Genomic DNA, 20,570 nt, shown 5'->3' with positions numbered 1-20,570 from the left:
TCAGGTGATCCACCCACCTCAGCCTCCCAAAGTTCTGGGATTACACGTGTGAGCCACTGCTCTGGGCCTGTTTATTTTTATAATAATAAGAGGTTTTTGAAAAAAATTCAGGTAGCTGTAACCCAGTTAAAAAAAAATCCTGATATGTAAAATCCTGCCTTTGAACAAGAGATTGAAAAAAGGATGGTCATTATTTGCTGCCTGCAGGGGTTCACTAAAGGATATGGGTAAGTTCCCTGAGCTCAGAAAAAGGATAATAATTAATACCCACTTACATCTCCAAAGTCTTGAGGTGCTCAAACAAGTAGGAGTGTGTGAAATAGCTTTGTAAATTTCAAAGCACTCTGTGAAATTTAAGGTATTAACTAATGGGTAATGACTTCTTGAACATTTAAGAGTGGTTTGATTTACATTTAGTAGAAACTCATCTAGTATGAAAATGATATATTTATTACAAACGACTAACAACCCTACAGCTCTCAATCTCTTTATGTAATCTTCCTTCTGACTAAAGGCCCCAGATGACTTTGAGGAATAGCCTGTTTGCTGGGTGAATTCTCACTTAGCACTTCTGGAAATATCCATTCTACAGGTAGTATTTCATCCATTGTCCTTGCCTTCCCAAAGCACCCTTAACCCGAGGTGTGAGATATCAAAGTAATACATATTTTACTTCAGAGATGACATCTCAAGGTTCTGTAGTAGCTCAACGTTTTCTAGTCTCCTTTCTTCTCTGAACATTGTCAGAGGGGAGACAGGCGTTCCTGGGAAGAATTAATTCCTGGAATGGTGTGTGTGTGGGTGTGGGGAAGGGGAGGAGATGGCCGGCTGTCTTTTCTAAGGTTAGTGGGTGGAATTGCTCACCCAGTGATTAATTCCCTCCTTGATAGTGTGTTCAGAAGCAGGCACCTTAATGGCTCTTTAGCAACAGTACCCCTCCCCTTCTTTCCTAGCCTCCTTTTATCATAAAGCCCCATCTTTTTTTTTTTTTTTTTTTTTTTTTTTTTTGAGACAGAGTCTCACTCTGTTGCCCAGGCTGGAGTGCAGTGGTGCGACCTCTGCTCCCAGGTTCAACCTCCGCCTCCCAGGTTCAAGTGATTGTCTTGCCTTAGCCTCCTGAGTAGCTGGGATTACAGGCATGTACCACCATGCCTGGCTAATTTTTATTCTTTTAGTAGAGACAGGGTTTCATCATGTTGGCCAGGCTGGTCTTGAACTCCTGACCTCATGATCTGCCTGCCTGGGCCTCCCAAAGTGCTGGGATTACTTGTGTGAGCCACTGCGCCCGGCCAAGCCTCATCCTTCTTCTGTTCACCTCTTGGTCCCATGAAGGTGGCCCTTGGCAAGTACCACTTTAGTCTTAGGGTTCATGGGAGGGATAGAACGAAGGCCCACGCCTCCTCCTAGCATCAACATTTCCCTTCTTCACCCAATGCCTACCCTAGCTTTGTTTTCTCCTGCACTACTTTGGTTTTCTAGGCTCTTAAATCCTCAAATTTGACTTGCATGCCCTCTAGTGGCAGGTCTGATGCACCCCTTGTTACCCTGTTTATTGTGGTACCATAACAGCTGTTCTCACCACCCAGCTGTTACTAAATATTTTCTGTAATTCACAAATGCCGAATGAGAAGTTCGGTGGTCCTGACTTGCCACTCAAGTAGGAGCTGGAAATGTGGGATTTGAAGTGGAGCTTTTAATTCCCGGATTTATACAGAGTTTCAGTGTAACTGCAACAGTAAAAAAGATGTGGTTATAGCTGTTCTAGTTTCTTTTTCATTGTTTAAAAAGAATCCAGATTATTTTACTATCCACTCAGCTAATCTTAAAGGATAAAAATGTGAGGAATAGTGGAAAATAAGAATAATCATCTTTTTTTAACCCTTCCTTCATTACAATTAGAAATTTTTTGTCACTTACTGAGTATTCAGTATTTTATCCCTCGGTGCTGTTAACTTTGAAGAATACAAAAAATATATAAAGCATGATGTCTGCCCTTAAGTTTGTGTTCTAGTTAGATTCTAGTTATGAGGCAGTTAAATTTCTTCACCCGAGGAAAAAAAATTAAGCATAACACATAATAACTTTTATTGGTGCTTAATTTTTCTACTTCTCACTAAAGACAGGTTCTCTGAGCATTTACTTTTTAATTTATTCTTAAAGTCCTTTTCAGTGGAGAGAGAACTACAGGATAACAGCAGTTACCCCGATGAACCCTGGAGGATAACAGAAGAACAGCGCGAGTACTATGTCAATCAGTTCCGATCCCTTCAGCCAGACCCAAGCTCTTTCATTTCAGGTAAGAATGTGGGCTCCCCAGGCATCACTCTCACCAGAATCACAGCCACCATCTTGAGAAATCATTCACACAAAATGAGTATGGCAGCCTTCTGTGATTTCAGTTTGGTTTTCCTCTAAAGTCGAATTTCTTATCAGATGTAAACCATGCAGAAAAAAAGTTGCCAATGACGTTTGGAAAATTATATTTCCATTTCAATGGGCTTAAATGGGAATTTGGGGGAAACTTGGCCGAGACCCCACACCTTATCAGCTGAGGCAGTTCTTGAAATGCTAACGTGTCGCTCCAAGGGGCCACCTCTCATTGCTTCCTCATTATATTAGAGCTCGGGCAAGGACAGAATGTGGCCTCCTAAGGAGTTGGTGTCACAAGTCTTTTTATGTTATATGTGCCTTCAAACTCCAAACTCAGGCTCGTTTTCTTTGGCTCAAATGTTTCTCCTCCAGTTTTTCTGAGAGAAATTAAAATGGGGGAGGAAAATTGGCCAGCACTTTCCCACTTGTCAGTTCTTCTGGGTTGTCTTCAGATATATAGATTCCTGTTGAGTTCTCATGTAAAATTCAAGCTGAGAGGAATTGGTTTAATGCCAGTGTGGCTACATTTTACTAGGCTGAAGGACTAAACTAACAGTGAAATAGTAGAGTCTAGAAGAAAAATTCATAAAGCTTTCTTTTTAGACGTTGAAATTTGAAGAATAACAGTATGTCCTTAATAATCATAACCTGCCATATTGACATGTGGGTAAAGATGAGTTTTATCTTGTGAAATGAGGCACATAATTGAAATATACTTGTATAAGTAATTGCAAACATCATTTACTGATTGGTGGTGATGGCTTTATTGACAGCAGAATAGTACAGATACAACAAATTAATGTTGACGTCATGATTAAGGAAAATAAACAGAAACCCATATTGCACGATTTGACCACTTGCTAACCTTACCCCGCGCTCAAGTGCATTTCTTCATGACATATGCAGATATTTAGCCAAATTCAAACAGGTACCTGTTAGAAATGTTTTTGTTTTCTTTTAACTTTTGTATCTTGCAGAATTTCAGATGTAGACACAACTAGACTGGCTGGTATAACAAACCTCTGTGTACCTATCACATAGTCCCAATGATTTTCTCTTACCTACAGTTACCACATAAGGATGTTTCAGTCAGTCAATGATGGCGGTTCCGTAACAGTATCACGGAGCTGAAAAATTCCAGCTCCATTCATCACCTAGTGATGCTGTGGCCATCATGATGTAGCACAAGGCAGTGCTCACGTTTTTGTGATGATGCTGGTAAAAAATCTGTGCTACCAGTTGTATAAAAGCCTAGCACATATGATTATGTATGGTATATAATACTTAATAATAAATGGCTATTATTAGCTTATTATGTATTATGCTATACTTTTCTTTCTTTTCTTTTTCTTTCTTTTTTTCTTTTTGAGATGGAGTCTCACTGTGTTGCCCAGGCTGGCGTGCAATGGTGCGATCTCGGCTCACTGCAGCCTCCGCCTCCCAGGTTCAAGTGATTCCTCTGCCTCAGCCTTCCAAGTAGCCGGGACTACAGGCACGTGCCCCACACCTGGCTAATTTTTGTATTTTTAGTAGGGATGGGGTTTCACCATGTTGGCCAGGCTGGTCTCAAACCGCTGACCTTGTGATCTGCCCGCCTTAGCCTCCCAAAGTGCTGGGATTGCAGGCGTGAGCCACCGCACCTGGCCTTTTATTATGCTATACTTTTATTGTTATTTTAGAGTATACTCTTACTTATAAAAAAAAAGTTAACTGTAAAACAGCCTCAGGCAGGAACTACAGGAGGTGTTCCAGAAGAAGGCATTGTCATACTAGGAGATGGCCGCTCCCTATGAGTTATTGTCCCCTTCTAGTCACCTCCACAGTATAAAGGTGGAAGACAGTGTTATTGATGATTCTGACCTCGTGAAGGTCTAGGCTGATAAGTGTTTGTGTTTCAGTTTTTAACAAAAAAGTTTAAAAGGTAAAAAAATTAAAAATTTAAAAAATAGAATAATAGAATAAAGATATAAAGAAAGAAAATATTTTTGTACAGCTGTGCAAATTTTTTAAATTTTTAACTTTTTGTGGGTACATAAGTGTATATATTTATGGGGTACATGAGATGTTTTGATACAGGCACACAATGTGAAATAAGCACGTCATGAAGAATGGGGTATCCATTTCCTCAAGCATTTATCTATTAAGTTGCAAACAATTCGACTGCACTCTTTAAGTTATTTTAAAATTGTACAGTGTGTTTTTGTTTTAAGCCAAGTGTTGTTACAAAGGAGTCAAGAAGGTTAAAATAAATTTTAAAGTTTATAAAGTAAAAAACTTGCACTCTAAGGTTAATTTATTATTGATGAAAGGAATTTTTATTTGGTAAATTTAATGTAGTTTCAGTGTGCAGTATTTATAAAGTCTACGGTAGTGTACAGTAATGTCCTAGGCCTTCACATTCACTCACCACTTACTCTCTGACTTACCAGAGCAACTTCCAGTCCTGCAAGCTCCATTCATGGTAAGGGCCCTATAAAGGTGAACCATTTTTCATCTTTTATGCCATATTTTTACTCTTCCTTTTCCATGTTTTTTTCTTTTCTTTTCCTTTTTCTTTTTTTTTTTTTTTTGAGACAGGTCTTACTCTGTTGCCTACGCTGGAGTGCAGTGATGCGATCTTGGCTCACTGCAACCTTGACCTCCTGGGCTCAAGTGATCCTCCCACCTCAGCCTCCCTAGTAGCTGGGACTACAGGTGCACATCACTATGCCTGGCTAATTTTTTTTTGTAGTTTTTTTTTTTTTTTTTTTGGTAGAGAGGAGGTCTCACTATGTTGCCCAGGCTGTTTTCTATATTTAGTTGTGTTTAGATACACAAATAGTTACTATTGTGTCCCAGCTGCCTATAGTATTCAGTGCAGGAACATGCTGTACAGGTTTGTAGCCTAGGAGCAATAGGTTCTACCATCTAGCCTAGGTGTGTAGTAGGCTATACCATCTAGGTTTGTGTAAGTACACCCTGTGCTGTTCGCACAATGAGAAAATTACCTAATGATGCATTTCTCAGGATGTATCCTTTTTTTCTAGAAATGGAATCTCGTAATATGTGGTCTTTTGTGTCTCTTTCATTTAGCATAATGTTTTAGTTTTTTTTAAATTAAAACATTTTTGTGGATACATAGTAGGTGTATATATTTATGGGGTATGTGACATGTTTTGATACAGGCATCCAATGCATAATAATCACATCATGTTGAATGGGGTATCCATCCCCTCAAGCATTTATCCTTTGAGTTACAAACAATCCAATTACATTCCTTAAGTTATTTAAAATATACAATTAAGTTATTGACTATTTGTGCTATCAAATAGTAGATCTTATTCATTCTTTCTAACTAGTTTTTGTACCCATTAACAGTCCCCACCTCCCCCCTACTCGCTCCCCACCACTACCCCTCACAGCCTCTGGTAACCTTCATTCTACTCTCTATGTCCATGAGTTCAATTGTTTTGATTTTTAGATCCCACAAATAGGTGAGAACATGCGATGTTTGTCTTTCTGTGACTGGTTTATTTCACTTAACGTAATGATCTCCAGTTCCATCCACGTTGTTGCAAATGATTGGATCTCATTTTTTTTTATGGCTGAATAGTACTCCACTGTGTATACATACCACATTTTCTTTATTCATCTGTTGATGGACACATAGGTTGCCTCCAAATCTCAGCTATTGTAAGCAGTGCTGCAACAAACATGGGAGCGCACATATTTCTTTGATATACTGATTTCCTTTCTTTTAGGTATATATCCAGTAGTGGGATTGCTGGGTCATATGTCAGCTCTAATTGTAGTTTTCTGAGGAACTTGCAAACTGTTCTCCATAGTGGTTGTACTAATTCACATTCCCACCAGCAGTTAGCATAATGTTTTAAAGGCTCATTCATGTTGTATGTACCAGAATTTCATTCCTTTTTATGGCTGAATAATTCCATTATATCAGTACATCCCATTTTATTTATCTATTCATCAGTTGATAGGCATATGGGGTTCTTCTACTTTTGGAGTATTAAGAATAATGCTGATTTGAATATTTGTGTACCAATTTTTATGTGAACATATATTTTTATTTCTCTTAAATAAATACCTAGGAGTGGAATTGCTAGATCAAACTGTATTGGGAGCTGAAAGCATTCAAATTCAATCTCAGTAAGGTCTAACATTTCAAGTACAGCTGGGTCTTGCAGTTATGTTAACATGTAAAGTAGAATGATTGCCTGATTTCAATTGATACAGGTAAATCAAAAATGAAGGAAGAAAGATTCCTGGATAAGTTTCTCAAAACGCCACTAGGAGTTCTTAAATCTCACCAAAAATCTTTCACAAGATGTCTGTCTTATCTCTGTGTGGTGGGATCAATGGTATTAATTTTCTTCTTTTTGGTCAGTTTTCTATTACTTTTCTATTTGAAATTTCTATTTGAAATCTGCCAAATTTGTTCAAAGTTTTGAAATTCGTCTTTTAAATTTGTGGCAAAATTTTGCAAATTTTGGTAAAAATGAAGCAGAAATTAATTTATGTGATTTGCATCTTTCATGAGCATTATGTTATTGCTTCTTTTGCCCTATTGTAATTTACATATTTTTTAAAAAGCTAATCATGTGTTGCTTCATAATTGCTTTGAGGAATAAATATGTTTGTGGTTATACAGAAGAGATTGCTGAATGAAAAAATTGTGATTCATTTGTATATAAATGTAAAAGCTACTCTAGCTGAGTAATTAATGGTTTATTTAAACAATGGCACTTGACAGGTTCTGTGGCCAAGAACTTCTTCACCAAATCAAAGCTTTCCATTCCAGAACTCTCCTATATATGGTAAGTACAATTAATGCCATATGGCATTCATACCATCATCCATAACCCATCTTTTAGTTCCTACCTTTGCATTTTTAAAAGTCTTATGTTTTGAATGATGTTTTTAACAGACTACAAGAGTGAATACAACTCAGATTTTTGTTGCTGTGAAAATTAAATGTTATATGAAAAGTACAATGAACAATGTGTGGCACATATTAAGCACTATAAGTGTTAACTATTATTTTAAATAATTTCCTAATTATTATCCCCATCTCAATCCCTTTTCAGTCTAGGCAATTGTGGGCATATGAAACTTACCATCCTGTAGATTTCGTTTTCAGACTTTTCTACTAGATGCAATACAAGTAACCAGAGGAGATTGACAAACTAATTTTTATATTTTATAAGGCTGAGTGAACAGGTTGAGGAATATTTTGGAGTTAGGTTAGGTTTGACTATTCTAGCTGCCTCTGAGCTTTGTAAATTTGGCTGGTGTTTATCAGCTGGGCCCTAATTCAGACTTGCAGCTGTGGTATCCACTGCACCTTTATGCACTCTGGCTCCAGAAGGGCTGTGCTGGGATGGTCCAGATGGCTCTATTTGCATTCATGAAAATGCTCGGTGCTGCTGTAAACTCTCGGCTGTGTGTGGGCTAGTTCTTCCCCAAAACTGGGCAGGCGATCACACTGCTATAAATATATAATTAAAAACACTGGAATGTTTATATAAAGCCTTTTGCGTGAGGATTTACAGAATTATGATGGGATTTAAAATTGCTTGTCATGTTTTGTGCATCTTATTGGAAAACTACTCCAATAATACTCATGCATACCAATGTATCTGGGATTCTGAGCTGGATTTAGGTTCTTCAACAATATATACTCTGGCATAATTTTTTTGTTTTTACAAGTCTTATATTAGTTTTTGTTGTTGTTTGTTTGTTTGTTTGTTTGGAGACGAGGGCTCACTCTGTCACCCAGGCTGGAGGGCAGTGACATGGTTATAGCTCATTGCAGCCTCTGACTCCTAAGTTCAAGCGATCTTCCTACCTCAGCCTCTCAGCTAGCTTTTCAGTTTTTTCTAGAGACAGAATCTTGCTATGTTGACCAGGCTGGTCTTGAACTCCTTGCCTCAGGCAATCCTCCTGCCTTGGCTTCTGAAAGCGCTGGGATTACAGGCATAAGCCACCGTGCCCGGCCCTTATATTAGATTTTCTGGCTAGGGAAGAAAAAAGAAATTATCATTTTGAAAAGAATACCATTTGTTTTGGCAGAATTCCCAGTCTAAACGTTATTGGCATGAGGCTTCCTATCTTTTTGTTGAGACATGCCCATGAAAGCTGAGTGGTATTCTCTCTATCCAGCATATGAAGCAGTTTCCTGACCCCTCACTCTGGGAACAGCTATTTCAGGGCCCCAGTGCATTCGAAACTGGAGGAGGAGGATGTGAATGGTCTAAAGGAGAGTTATGGAGCTTACCTTAGAAATATATTTTCTTTCAAATAGTAATACCTTTCTAGAATAATTTTGTTTATGTCTTATCTCTATGCTTGTCCTAACACAAGTATACTTGTCTCTGTCTACCTTAGAGATGGTTAAGCTTATGGGGTCTTAGATATAATTCTTTGGCAAATCAGTCTCTTTTGTGCTGAGTAAATAGGTCTGTGCCTTCTAGTGGGAAATAATGACTGAAGTTAAGCCTGTTTAAGACTCCCCTTTCTTCATTTTTGTCTTATCTGGTTCCAGTCTTCTTTAGTTACGAGTTTTATCCTAAAACATCATTCATTCCATTTTTTATTGAGCTTACTTGTATTTTCCCAGTAGGGAGTTCTCAAGCAAAGAACAGTTTGGTACAAAAATTTATGTGACTTGAAAAGTTCAAGGTTTTCCCTTAAAGCTGAAAAACAAAGAGCTTATTTCTGTGCTCCAGGTAAACTGCATAGTGGCTGGGACAACTATAAAATGGCTGGGGCCACCCTTCCTCTGCCTGTTTTGAACACCATGTCCAGGGCTTTTCACCCCATGCAGCCTGCATTTACTGAATGACTGTGGACTTCTGGGTATCATTTTTATTTCTGTGCTATAGTTTCTTATGCTGTGTCCTCAGTGTTGTAAGACACACCAACAGTGGAACCTGAAGAACTTAAATTTTTATTTATAAAATGCTACTGATGCTGATCCCATCAGTCAACATTTTTCTTCCTTGGAGTGACCCCCAGAGATTTCAAATGGATTTGGCTAGGAGGGTTTGGGTACTGGTAGGGCCATCGCCATAGAGTCTGGGAGTTTTATTGGCACATTTGTGCCAAGTAACTTGTTCTGTAAGCCCCATGGTAGGTACTCATGACATTTGTTTCATCTAGGGAGCTTAGTGATGCTGACTGTGATGGAGCCCTGACCCTGCCTGAGTTCTGTGCTGCGTTTCATCTCATTGTGGCTCGGAAGAACGGCTACCCATTGCCTGAGGGCCTGCCTCCAACTCTGCAGCCAGAGTACCTGCAGGCGGGTAAGGCCTCACCGTCAATTGTAAACCTTAAGTACTTTTCCTCCAGGCTGTGTAAAAAACTTTTGTTTCTTAAAATGATGTCCAGATACTTTGGGGAGTCCTTAGTATTTACAGTTATTCTTCTTTAACTGCTATTAGACTTTTACATCTCATAATGCGAGGAATAGGGCTGGTCTGGGTAAGTGTGTATTACCTGTTTTTCTCATTCTATACCCTCTGGATGGATTTGAACCAAAGTCACTTACCCTTTCATGACAGTTGTGAAATAGGCAAGTACTGAAATTCCCAGCTGGTATAAAATGAAGAGGAGGATCCTGTAGAGCCAAGTGTTAACTTGGCATTTTTAGGCACACCCCAGTGTTTCCAGGTGGCCCTCGGCAATGGAGTGGAATAGAGCTCTTATACCTAATTTAAAAGTCAAAAAATTACATGCAGTGAAGTGTGCAAACTGTTGACACCTTAAATATATGCTCGATTAATTTTTATATATGTATACACCCATGTAACTGCAATCAGATATAGAATATTCTAGCATATCAGAAGGTTAGAATAGAACTGTTATGTTTCTCCTTAATAAAACAGTCTCACTCAAATTATTGTTTTGGACCCTTTAGATAGGAAAGAGTCATGGTGAGTATAACATATGTATTAATTCCTTTGGGAGAGTGGAAAAGTTAATAGTGTGTCTTGCCCTATTCAAAGGCAAGTGGGCACTGGTCTGATTTCCATTATTCATGGAAGTATAGTGCTCATTGAGAGGCCCCAGAAACAGCTGGTGCTTTCAACAACCTTTCTCAATTTTTAGGGAATGGCTGTTAAAGAAATGAGAGCTTAGTCATGGGTGATTATTAGCAAGAGAGAGCAGTGTCTAAAGAAACTTTAATTACTTATTAGTAGAGTATAAATTTTGTGATTAGATCTGCAAAAGGCCTTGGATTATCTTGTCTAGTCCCTTCCTCATGATGACACCAGATTCAAAGTGGCAAATGTCTTATCTAAGTCAGTCTCGGTGCCTCTGACTCTCTTAAATAAAGAATCTGTCATTTTCTGTGTTAAATAGTGAGAGGATAGGAACTCAACCAAAGGGAAGAGGCCAAGTTTGTGGCTGCTGCTAAGTGACAGGTAAACATGTTGGGGGAAGAGTGACCCATTCTGGGATCTTCTTCAAATGTCCCCATAAAATATATGAAGGGGAGAGATCAGAGAGCAAAACCTACTAATTTGTGGACTTGGATTTTGCTAACAATACCTGCTTTCTCCCTACTGCAGGCTGTAACTCCAGCCTGCTGCCCTTCCTTAGATGCTTGGAAGATCCTCATGGGTCCCAGGAATTAGCTTGCAATTGAGGAGCATGGGAAACTCCTCTTTTCTCTTTGGTGTCTTTCTCTCTCCATCTCATTCTCTCCTTCTTCTTGTCCCCTCCCCTCCCCTCCCCTCCCCTCCTCTCCTTTCTGTTTCTCCTGAATGAGGGCAAAGAAGCACTGGCATTCTGGGGGCTATCTTGACACCTACATGGCTCTCATTGCCAAGGCAGTGCAGGGCCATAGAAGAACCTCTTTTCTTGGGATTGGAGACACATGGGACTTTTGTCTCTCTCTCAAGGGAATTAACAGCTGGCAAAGGGCCAAGTTCTGTTCTAGGGTTAGTTATATTTAATACCTTCACTGTGTCCTCTTTCAAGCCCTGGAGAGAGTCCTGGGTAATCTCATCTCCCATACCCCCACTGAGTTTTCTGTTTGGGGGTCATAACTAGTGCTGTTTTATTATTTTGATGCCATATGGCCATGGAACCTGTGGGGCATGCCATGACTCCTTATTTGAGAAGTCACTTTTGTAGGTGTCCAGGTGTTTCACAGACTATTTCAAAAGTCACTGACATAATGGCTGGGTGTGGTGGCTCACGCTTGTAATCTCAGCACTTTTGGAGGCCAAGGCAGGTGGATCACTGGAGGTCAGGAGTTTGAGACCAGTCTGGCCAACATGGTGAAACCCCATGTACTAAAAATACAAAAATTAGACAGGTGTGGTGGCACACACTTGTAGTACCAGCTATTAGGGAGGCCAAGGCAGGAGAATCACTTGAACCTGGGAGGCAGAGGTTGCAATGAGCCAAGATTACACCACTGCACTCCAGCCTGGGTGATAGAGCTAGACTCCATCTCAAAAAAAAAAAAAAAAAAACAAAATTAACTGACATAATTTTTAGATATCTGAAATGTTAACATGAAAGAAGTAATCTCTTGATTTCTTTCCTACTGCCAATGGCTTCTTTTGACCTGCTTATTCAGTAAAGGGGAATCTATAAAAAAGCACGCCAATGAGCCTCATGTTTCTTCCTGGTCTTTTATGGAGACTGTCAGAATGCATTTATACAGGAACAAGGCAAGAATCTGTCATGTACACTTCAATTAAACAAAAATTGCACATCATTTCCAGGGCTTGTGGGATTAATCTTAAATAATAATTATACAGTTCTAACAGAAAACATGAAAAGAACCCATAAAACTCTATCAAACTCAGTGACGGTATATTTTAAAATGCTTTATCACTCATGTTTATCATTGTATGAAGCTTAAGAAAATGGCCAGAACCACCTAGGTCTCCTCTGTGCTTTTTTTTTTTTTGCTTTTCTTTGCAAAATATGAGTGATCCTATTCATTTTTTTGTTCATTTTAATGGCATCTCATTTAGTTTTTTTTTTTTTTTTTTTTTGAGACGGAGTCTCGCTCTGTTGCCCAGGCTGGAGTGCAGTGGTGCAATCTCGGCTCACTGCAAGTTCTGCCTCCCAGGTTCATACCATTCTCCTGCCTCAGCCTCCCGAGTAGCTGGGACTACAGGCACACGCCACCACACCCGGCTAATTTTTTGTATTTTTAGTAGAGATGGGGCTTCACCATGTTAACCAAGATGGTCTCGATCTCCTGACCTCGTGATCTGCCTGCCTTGGCCTCCCAAAGTGCTGGGATTACAGGCGTGAGCCACCGCGCCTGGCCTAGTGCTTCTTTTCTTTTCTTTTTTTTTTTAAAGCTTAACTCTCACCTTTTTCCAACTTTTTTCTGATTGATCTATATTCAGTCTTTAAAAAATCTAATCCAGTTTTTGATAAGATTGGTGAAGAGGATAAATTTGGTTGATATCTTCGTGCATTCATAACTAGACAGGCTTGTTTTCTAAAATAATAATTTTTTTTTTGAGATGGAGTCTTGCTCTGTTACCCAGGCTTGAGTGCAGTGGCATGATCTTGGCTCACCGCAATCTCTGCCTCCTGGGTTCAAGCGATTCTCCTGCCTCAGCCTCTTGAGTAGCTGAAGCTACAGGCACCTGCCACCATGCCTGACAGATTTTTGTATTTTTAGTATAGATGGGGTTTTACCATGTTGACCAGGCTGGTCCCGAACTCCTAGCCTCAAGTGATCCACCCACCTTGGCCTCCCAAAGTGCTGGGATTACAGACATGAGCCACCCACCACACCTGGCCTGTTTTGTAAAATAATGGAAGAGGAATTCTATCTGATGCCATTTTACTTGCAATTATGGAAATAGTCTCTTTTCCCTAATAGTAAAACTTCAATGACAGAGTTGTATTAGTTGGTGGCTTACCCTCTAGCCTTTTGATAGTTTCAGCTGGGTGAGGTGACTGACACCTGTAATCCCAGCACTCCGGGAGGCTGAAGCAGGAGGATCAGTTGAGGTCAGGATTTCAAGACCAGCCTGGGCAGCGTGGTGAAACCCCATCTCCACCAAAAAATACAAAAATTAGCGAGGTGTGGTGGTGCGCACCTGTGGTCCCCAGCTACTCGGATGGCTGAGGCAGGAGAATCGCTTGAAGCTGGGAGGCAGAGGTTACAGTGAGCCGAGATAGCGTCACTGCACTCCAGCCTGGGTGACAGAGTGAGACTCCGTCTCAAAAAAATAAAAATAAAAATATAAATATAAATAAATAAAATAAAAATGAAAAAAAAAGTCACCTTTTGATAGGTGATTGGGTGGGTTCTGGTAGAAATTTTTGCCATAGAGTTTGTTAAAAAGCATCTATGAAGTACTTACTGTGTGAGAGGTACCACATCGTTCACTGTGGTCAGAATGCTGTATGAAACAGAGCTCCTACTCCCATGAACTAGTGGGCAGTTAATACGTGCCATCAAGGGGAAGCACAGATGCAGCAAGAGGGTGCATGACCTTAGGGAAGATTTCCTTAAATGTTTGGGCTGAGATGTGAAGACTGAGCTAGGGACTACATAGGTGAAGAAGGGAGAAGCTTAGGTTCTGAGAAGGGGGAACAGCAGGTTTGCTGGGGAGGCTCTGAGAGGGGACTTGGAACATAGGAGGAGTGAGAATTTCAGGCCACAGTGACTGGCGTGCACGGAACCAGGGTAGAGGGGCTGGGTTGAAGCTGAGGAAGAAGGTGGGGAACATATGACGGGCAATAATGTCACCTTATTTTAGGCGGATAAGAGACACAGTCAGATTTGCTATGTGAAATGATCATGCAGATCATGCAGGATCATGCAGGTCCAGAGAACAGGTTTTGAGGGGCACAGGTAGAAACCAGAAGACTAAGTTGTGGCAGCTGGCCAGTCAGGAGCAGCAGGGCGCTTGCACTGGGGAGGCGACAGTGAGATGGAGAGATGTGGACACCTTGGAGAGAGATTTAGCAGGTAATTGACAACATTTATAGTTTTGGAAAGTGTTAGCTTTCTTCACAGGAAGATCCCCTCATGATAAAGCATCAGTCATATAATACTAGTCAGAGCCTTGATTGATAGACCAGAAAGAGAAATCTTAATAATGGTTCACACCACTCTTGGGGCTGGACTGAGGAATGGTGCTTTTACTGAGTTTTTACCAAGGAAACAGACTATGAGGTATGGTCAGAAAAATCACCAGGGCCCACAGTTTGCCCCATCTGATACTGGTGAAATTCAGACCAGAGTAAGCAAATGAACAAATTAAGGTGCTTGTTCTTTTTTTTTTTTTTTTTTTTTTTTGAGACGGAGTCTGGCTCTGTTGCCCAGGCTGGAGTGCAGTGGCCGGATCTCAGCTCACTGCAAGCTCCGCCTCCCGGGTTTACACCATTCTCCTGCCTCAGCCTCCCGAGTAGCTGGGACTACAGGCGCCTGCCACCTCGCCTGGCTAGTTTTTTGTATTTTTTAGTAGAGATGGGGTTTCACCGCGTTAGCCAGGATGGTCTCAATCTCCTGACCTCGTGATCCGCCCATCTCGGCTTCCCAAAGTGCTGAGATTACAGGCTTGAGCCACCGCGCCCGGCCAAGGCGCTTGTTCTTAACTCCATGTGGTGCTGATACTCAGACCAGTACTTACTTCTTTACTTACTGTATATATGTATGCATGTATGTATTTATTTAAATTAGACACGTAGGTAGGAAGGTAGGTAGATACATAGACAGATGAGACAGGGTCTCACTATGTTGCCCAGGCTGGTCTCAAACTCCTAGACTCAAACAGTCCTCCTGCCTTGGCCTCCCAAAGTGCTGGCATTACAGGTGTGAGCCACCATGCCTGGCCAATGGCCAGTACTTTACTGCAGAAGGATATTGGCATTTCAGTCCCTGATGGGAGTGGGAGGGTGGGGAAGGATTTAAAACAATGCCAATCCACTTTTCACGTTTGATTCAAGTTTTTTTAAACCTTGCATTACAATTTTATTTCCTAATAGCTTGTCTTGACAAATTTGATTTGTAGCTTCTGTTTATTATCTGCCACAGTCTGCTTTTCCTCTTTGGAATATTGACAAATTTTCTAGCTGTTGAGATATTTCTTTCCTAATTACTTTGTGACAAAGTAGTGCAGCAGAATCTGCTTCTAAGACATAGCCTGGTGTGAAGTAATTAGCTTACCAAGTAGCCTGATCTTTCCTCATGTGAATTCACTTAACTACTGAAATAACAGCCAGTGTCACTATTGCATATTGAAAGAAACCCTTAATGTGATTCTTTTTTCTTTGTTGTAAATCAGCAAGAATTTATGCTCTTATTTTTATCATTCCTGACAACCAAGGAGGTAAATATTTCATAAAATTACCTTGGGTGCACGTCATTAGAAGATCTTGCCTATATCCAACAATAGTTAAATGATGTATTTCCTTAGTTAATGTCCCTATACATTAGAAACTACACTAGTAACATAGTTAAGACTTACATATTGTGATAGTGATGGTTAATGTGGAAAATTACTATGCTATAAAATGAAGTGTTCAGAGCACATACTCTTCAGCCAGACTGCTGAGAGTTAAAGTCCCTGCTCTTCTATTTATCAGCTGTATGACCTTGAGTAAGTTGCTTAACTTCCCTGTTCTCAGTTTCATCACATGTGAAATGGGGATAATAGAAGTACTGGGTTGTCCATGTAAAGAACTGAAAATACTACCCTAGCATGATGAATGCCATAAGTGGTCTATCAGAGCTAGCTGATTTTGTTGTTATATTTAACGAGCACAGAAAAGCTGATGGGAAACACTGATTACTATGACTCTAGGAAATATTCTTATATATTCTTTTTGTTTCTTCCTAGCTTTTCCTAAGCCCAAGTGGGACTGTCAATTATTTGATTCTTATTCTGAGTCACTGCCGGCAAATCAACAACCTCGTGACTTGAATCGGATGGAGGTAAAGATTTTCGTATGCTGATAAATAAGGATGTGTATGGAGTTAAATCCATTAGCCTATGTTCTTTATGAACTCTGGAAAATGAACTTTTTTTTTTTTGCTTGAAAATGAGCTTTTATAACATTTCCTTTTCGTACTTGGTAATTATTAATACTTTGATGCTCAGCCTTTCAGATCTAGACACCAGATGTATCTATAATTTTTCCCCTTTTCTCCCTAAAACTGGATGTGCTAAAGTAAGTAACATAATCTCTAGACCTTCTAGATGCGAAATGTAGATATAGCCAAACTAAGCCAGAAAATTCTAGCCAAGTTATTTACTTTAACCAAGCTTTAATTCCCTACTAAACAATTTTAATTGTATTTTTATCAGTTGGGCATTAATAAGCTATACTGAACCAGAACTGCTTTGAGAAGAGGTTTGAGGACTTTATATGAGGGCCCCAAATCACATTCGGAACTCCTTCAGGGTTTTTAGCTTTTGGACCAAATGAGGACTGATTTGGATGATCCCCAAAAGGAACTTGGAGAATTCCCCCAGTGTTGGGCCATGGATGGAAGGACTTAGCCAAGTGCTTAGGGAGCCTTAGCTATGGATCAATAAATAGGAGTTGTTATTGTTGTCATCACCACTGTCATTATCATCATTATCACCATTATGATTACTATGATGACAACTTAGGATACCTGCTGTTCCCTTCCTTAAAAAATTTGGGAATGTTTAATAAATGGAGCTTTAGTCACAGACTCCTATTAGAGTCCTCTGACCCTAGTTGAAACCATTGCAAGATGATAGAAGTCAAAGGCAGGGAACAGGGACATTTCTTTAATTTCTTGTGACTGTGCATGATGATTTATTCTCTCACATGAGGCCCTCATGCCTGTAGCGTGTATTATGGATGGCATCGTCTGCTCCCCTGTGAGCCAGTCAAGCCTGCCTTTCCAGTGCTCCTCTGACTAACATCTCTCTTTGCCACTTTGCTTTTCTTTCTTTGAGTTGCATCCTCCATGATACTTTCCTCAGATTTCTACTTATGGGAAAAAGACATAAAGAAAAGTCACTTCAGGAGGAATGACAGATGTGCATTTGAAGAATTTTGGTTAAATTTTTTTTTTTTTCTGCAGAATGCATATGACAGAGACAGATAAAATCGTTTGCCACTTTTCATGGCCCTTGGTTTACTTTGGAGATTCTAGCAGTGTTTAAAGAGCTTTGTTTATCAAGCCAGGATGGATACTTCTATGGCTCTCTGACTCTGTGTGTGTATATATGTGTATGATGGCCCCCCTGCTTGCATAAAATGATGAAGTTATTAGTTTATCTTCTTTTAAAATGGCCATAAAATCTGTTACACACACACACACACACACACACACACACACAGAGTCTCTCTCGCTGTCTCTTTGTCTCTCTCTCTCTCTCTCTAATGTCCTGGATGACGTTACATATATTCACCTTTGTGGATGTTATATGCAGCTAGCTTTATATACTTTTGTATACTTTACGTGACCTTCTTGGGGAGGGGAGATTAAAAACTACCTAGTCTTTTTTTTTTTTTTGACCCTATCCAAAGAAGAAAGCAAAATAACAACAAAAAAATCCCTCTTTTCCAACCAAATTGTTATTTTTGAGGATGCTATGGTTTTAGACAATGAATGCAGTAAACAGAATTCAAGGACAAAGTAATAGGGTTAATTGATGGTTTGTTCATTTAAGAAGTATGGATCAGATTGCAATAATGATTCAGTATTTCATGTTCTTCTAAACTATTACTGATTTTTCTTTCTACCAATCTTTTAATATATCATGAATGCATGGAGTTTAATTAGATTTTGGAACTAGCCCTGTGATTGATGACTCCAGTATAGGTGGTTGTGTTCTGAACAAAGCTGCAACTGATTTAGGTCCCAGGTCATGAGAAATTGACTTAGTGATACATCTTTTTCTAAAGACAGCAGAGCTGTAGCCATGCACTTATTTCCATTAAGAATTACAGATGATAATTTCAGGTATATTTCTCTTTACGAGTGTCTCTTAGATTACTGGATTTCTTTCTTTTTCTAAACAGCTTTACTGATAGAGACTTTACATACCATACCCATTTAAAGTATATAATTCAGTAATTTTTATTATATTAACAGTTGTTCCACCATCTCTACAGTATAATTTTAGAACATCATCAGCCCAAAGAGAAACCCAATACTCATGAGCAGTCACTTCCTATTCCTCTGTCTCTGCCAGCCTCTGATAATCACTAATCTATTTTCTGTCTCTAGATTTGCCTATTCTGGACATTTCATATAAATGGAAGCATATAGTATGTAGTGTTTTGTGACCATATTCTTTCACTTAGTATAATGTTTTCAAGGTTCACTCAGATCATAACATGTATCAGTGCTTCATTCCTTTTTAATGCTGAATAATATTGCATTGTATGGATATGCTACATTTTGTTTGTCCATTCATCAGTTGATGGACATTTGCATTGCTTCCACTTTTAGCTATTATAAATAATGCTACTATGAACATAGATGTACAGGTTTTTGTGTGGATGTGTGTTTTCGGTTCTCTTGAGTATATACCTAGGAGTGGAGTTGTTGGATTGTATCATAACTTTTTGAGGAATCACCAAACTGGTTTCCAAAGCAACTATACTATTTTACATTCTTCCACTAGCAGTGTATGAGGGTTCCAATTTTCCCACATCCTTGTTAACACTTATTGTCTGACTTTTTGATTTTAGACACCCTAGTGGAATGAAGTGGTGTCTCATTGTGGTTTTGATTTGAGTTTCCTAATGATGAATGATATTGAGCATCTTTTTGTGTGCTTATTAGCCATTTGTATATCTTTTTTGGTGAAGTGTCTAAGTCCTTTGTCCATTTTAAAATTGAATTACTTGTCTACTATTGAATTGTAAGTGTTCTTGTGCTTTTGGCATCATATCTAAGAAACCATTGCCTAATATTAAATCACGAAGATTTACTCCCGTGTTTTCTTCTAAGAGATTTTTGTTTTTGTTTTTGTCTTTTTTTGTTTTGTTTTTTGAGATGCAATCTCACTCTGTTGCCAGGCTGGAGTGCAGTGGCATGATCTCAGCTCATTTGCAACCTCTGCCTCCCGGGTTCAAATGATTCTCCTGCCTCAGCCTCCTGAGTAGCTGGGACTACAGGTGTGCACCACCAAGCCCAGATAATTTTTCTATTTTTAGTAGAGATGGGATTTCACCATGTTGGCCAGGATGGTCTCGATCTCTTGACCTTGTGATCCGCCCACCTTGGCCTCCCATAGTGCTGGGATTACAGGCATGAACCACTGAGTCTGGCCTCTTCTAAGAGTTTTATAGTTTTAGACCTTTACATTTAGGCGTGTGATTAATTTTGAGTTAATTTTTGTGTATGTTCTGAGGAAGAGGTCCAACTTTATTTTTTTGTGTGTGGATTTCTAGTCATCCCAGCACCATTTATTGAAAAGACGCTTTTTTCCCCATTGAATTGTCTTGCACCCTTTTTGGAAATCAACTGACCGTAAATGTAAGGGTTTATTTCTGGGTTTTCAGTTCTATTCTATTGATCTGTATGTTTATGATTATGCCAGTACCACAGTGTCTTGATAATTTTAGATTTGTAGTAAGTTTTGAAATCAGAAAGTGTGAATCCTTTAACTTTGTTCCTCTTTTTCAAGAATATTTTGCTATTCTGACTTCCTTGCATTTCCATATGAAATTTAGGACAAGCTTGCCAAATTCTGACAAAAAAAGATAGCATTGAATTTGTAGATCAGTTTGGAGAGTATGGCCACCTTACCAATATTAAGTCTTCTAACTCATCAGCATGAGATGTCTTTCCATTTATTTAATTTCTTTCAACAGTTTTTTGAGATTTCTTTTTATCTGCATTGCCTACTTCTAAATTACGTTATTCTCCAAAGGGGTCTCATTTATAACGCAGGTGGCAAAAGACAATGAAGGAAATGCACTGTTATGATACATTGTTCTATTGGAGATAGTAGACTTCGGATAGGAAATTATATCTAGATACTTCATTTTAATGAGTAAATCTCAGCACTATATGAGGCCGAGGTGGGCAGATCACGAGGTTAGGAGATCAAGACCATCCTGGCTAACACAGTGAAACCCTGTCTCTGTATTTTTTTTTTTTGTCTTTGTATTTGTATTTTGTCTTTGTATTTTGTAAAAATACAAAAAATTAGCCGGACGTGGTGGCACGTGCCTGTAGTCCCAGATACTCAGGAGGCTGAGGCAGGAGAATC

General features: G+C 39.3%; 1 protein-coding gene across 9 annotated transcripts in view; it reads left to right on the top strand.

The window, feature by feature from the left end:
* REPS2 (RALBP1 associated Eps domain containing 2) overlaps positions 1–20,570 on the top strand; it is a 268,818-nt gene that overhangs the window by 95,324 nt on the left and 152,924 nt on the right. For all 9 annotated transcript variants that reach the window (XR_012092076.1, XM_073013858.1, XM_007991152.3 and 6 more), the window contains exons 6-9: positions 2,161–2,296; positions 7,121–7,184; positions 9,529–9,671; positions 16,203–16,297. Coding sequence is in view for 8 of the 9 variants with exons in the window: in XM_073013858.1 (XP_072869959.1) it covers positions 2,161–2,296; positions 7,121–7,184; positions 9,529–9,671; positions 16,203–16,297 (438 nt within the window). In the remaining variant the exon portion in view is untranslated. The remainder of the gene's footprint in view (positions 1–2,160; positions 2,297–7,120; positions 7,185–9,528; positions 9,672–16,202; positions 16,298–20,570) is intronic.

The sequence above is a fragment of the Chlorocebus sabaeus genome, chromosome X (assembly GCF_047675955.1).
Source record: "Chlorocebus sabaeus isolate Y175 chromosome X, mChlSab1.0.hap1, whole genome shotgun sequence".
In the NCBI taxonomy this organism is placed as follows: Eukaryota; Metazoa; Chordata; class Mammalia; order Primates; family Cercopithecidae; genus Chlorocebus; species Chlorocebus sabaeus.
Note: the sequence above shows the minus strand (reverse complement) of the source record. Positions and strands in the feature narration are given on the sequence as shown.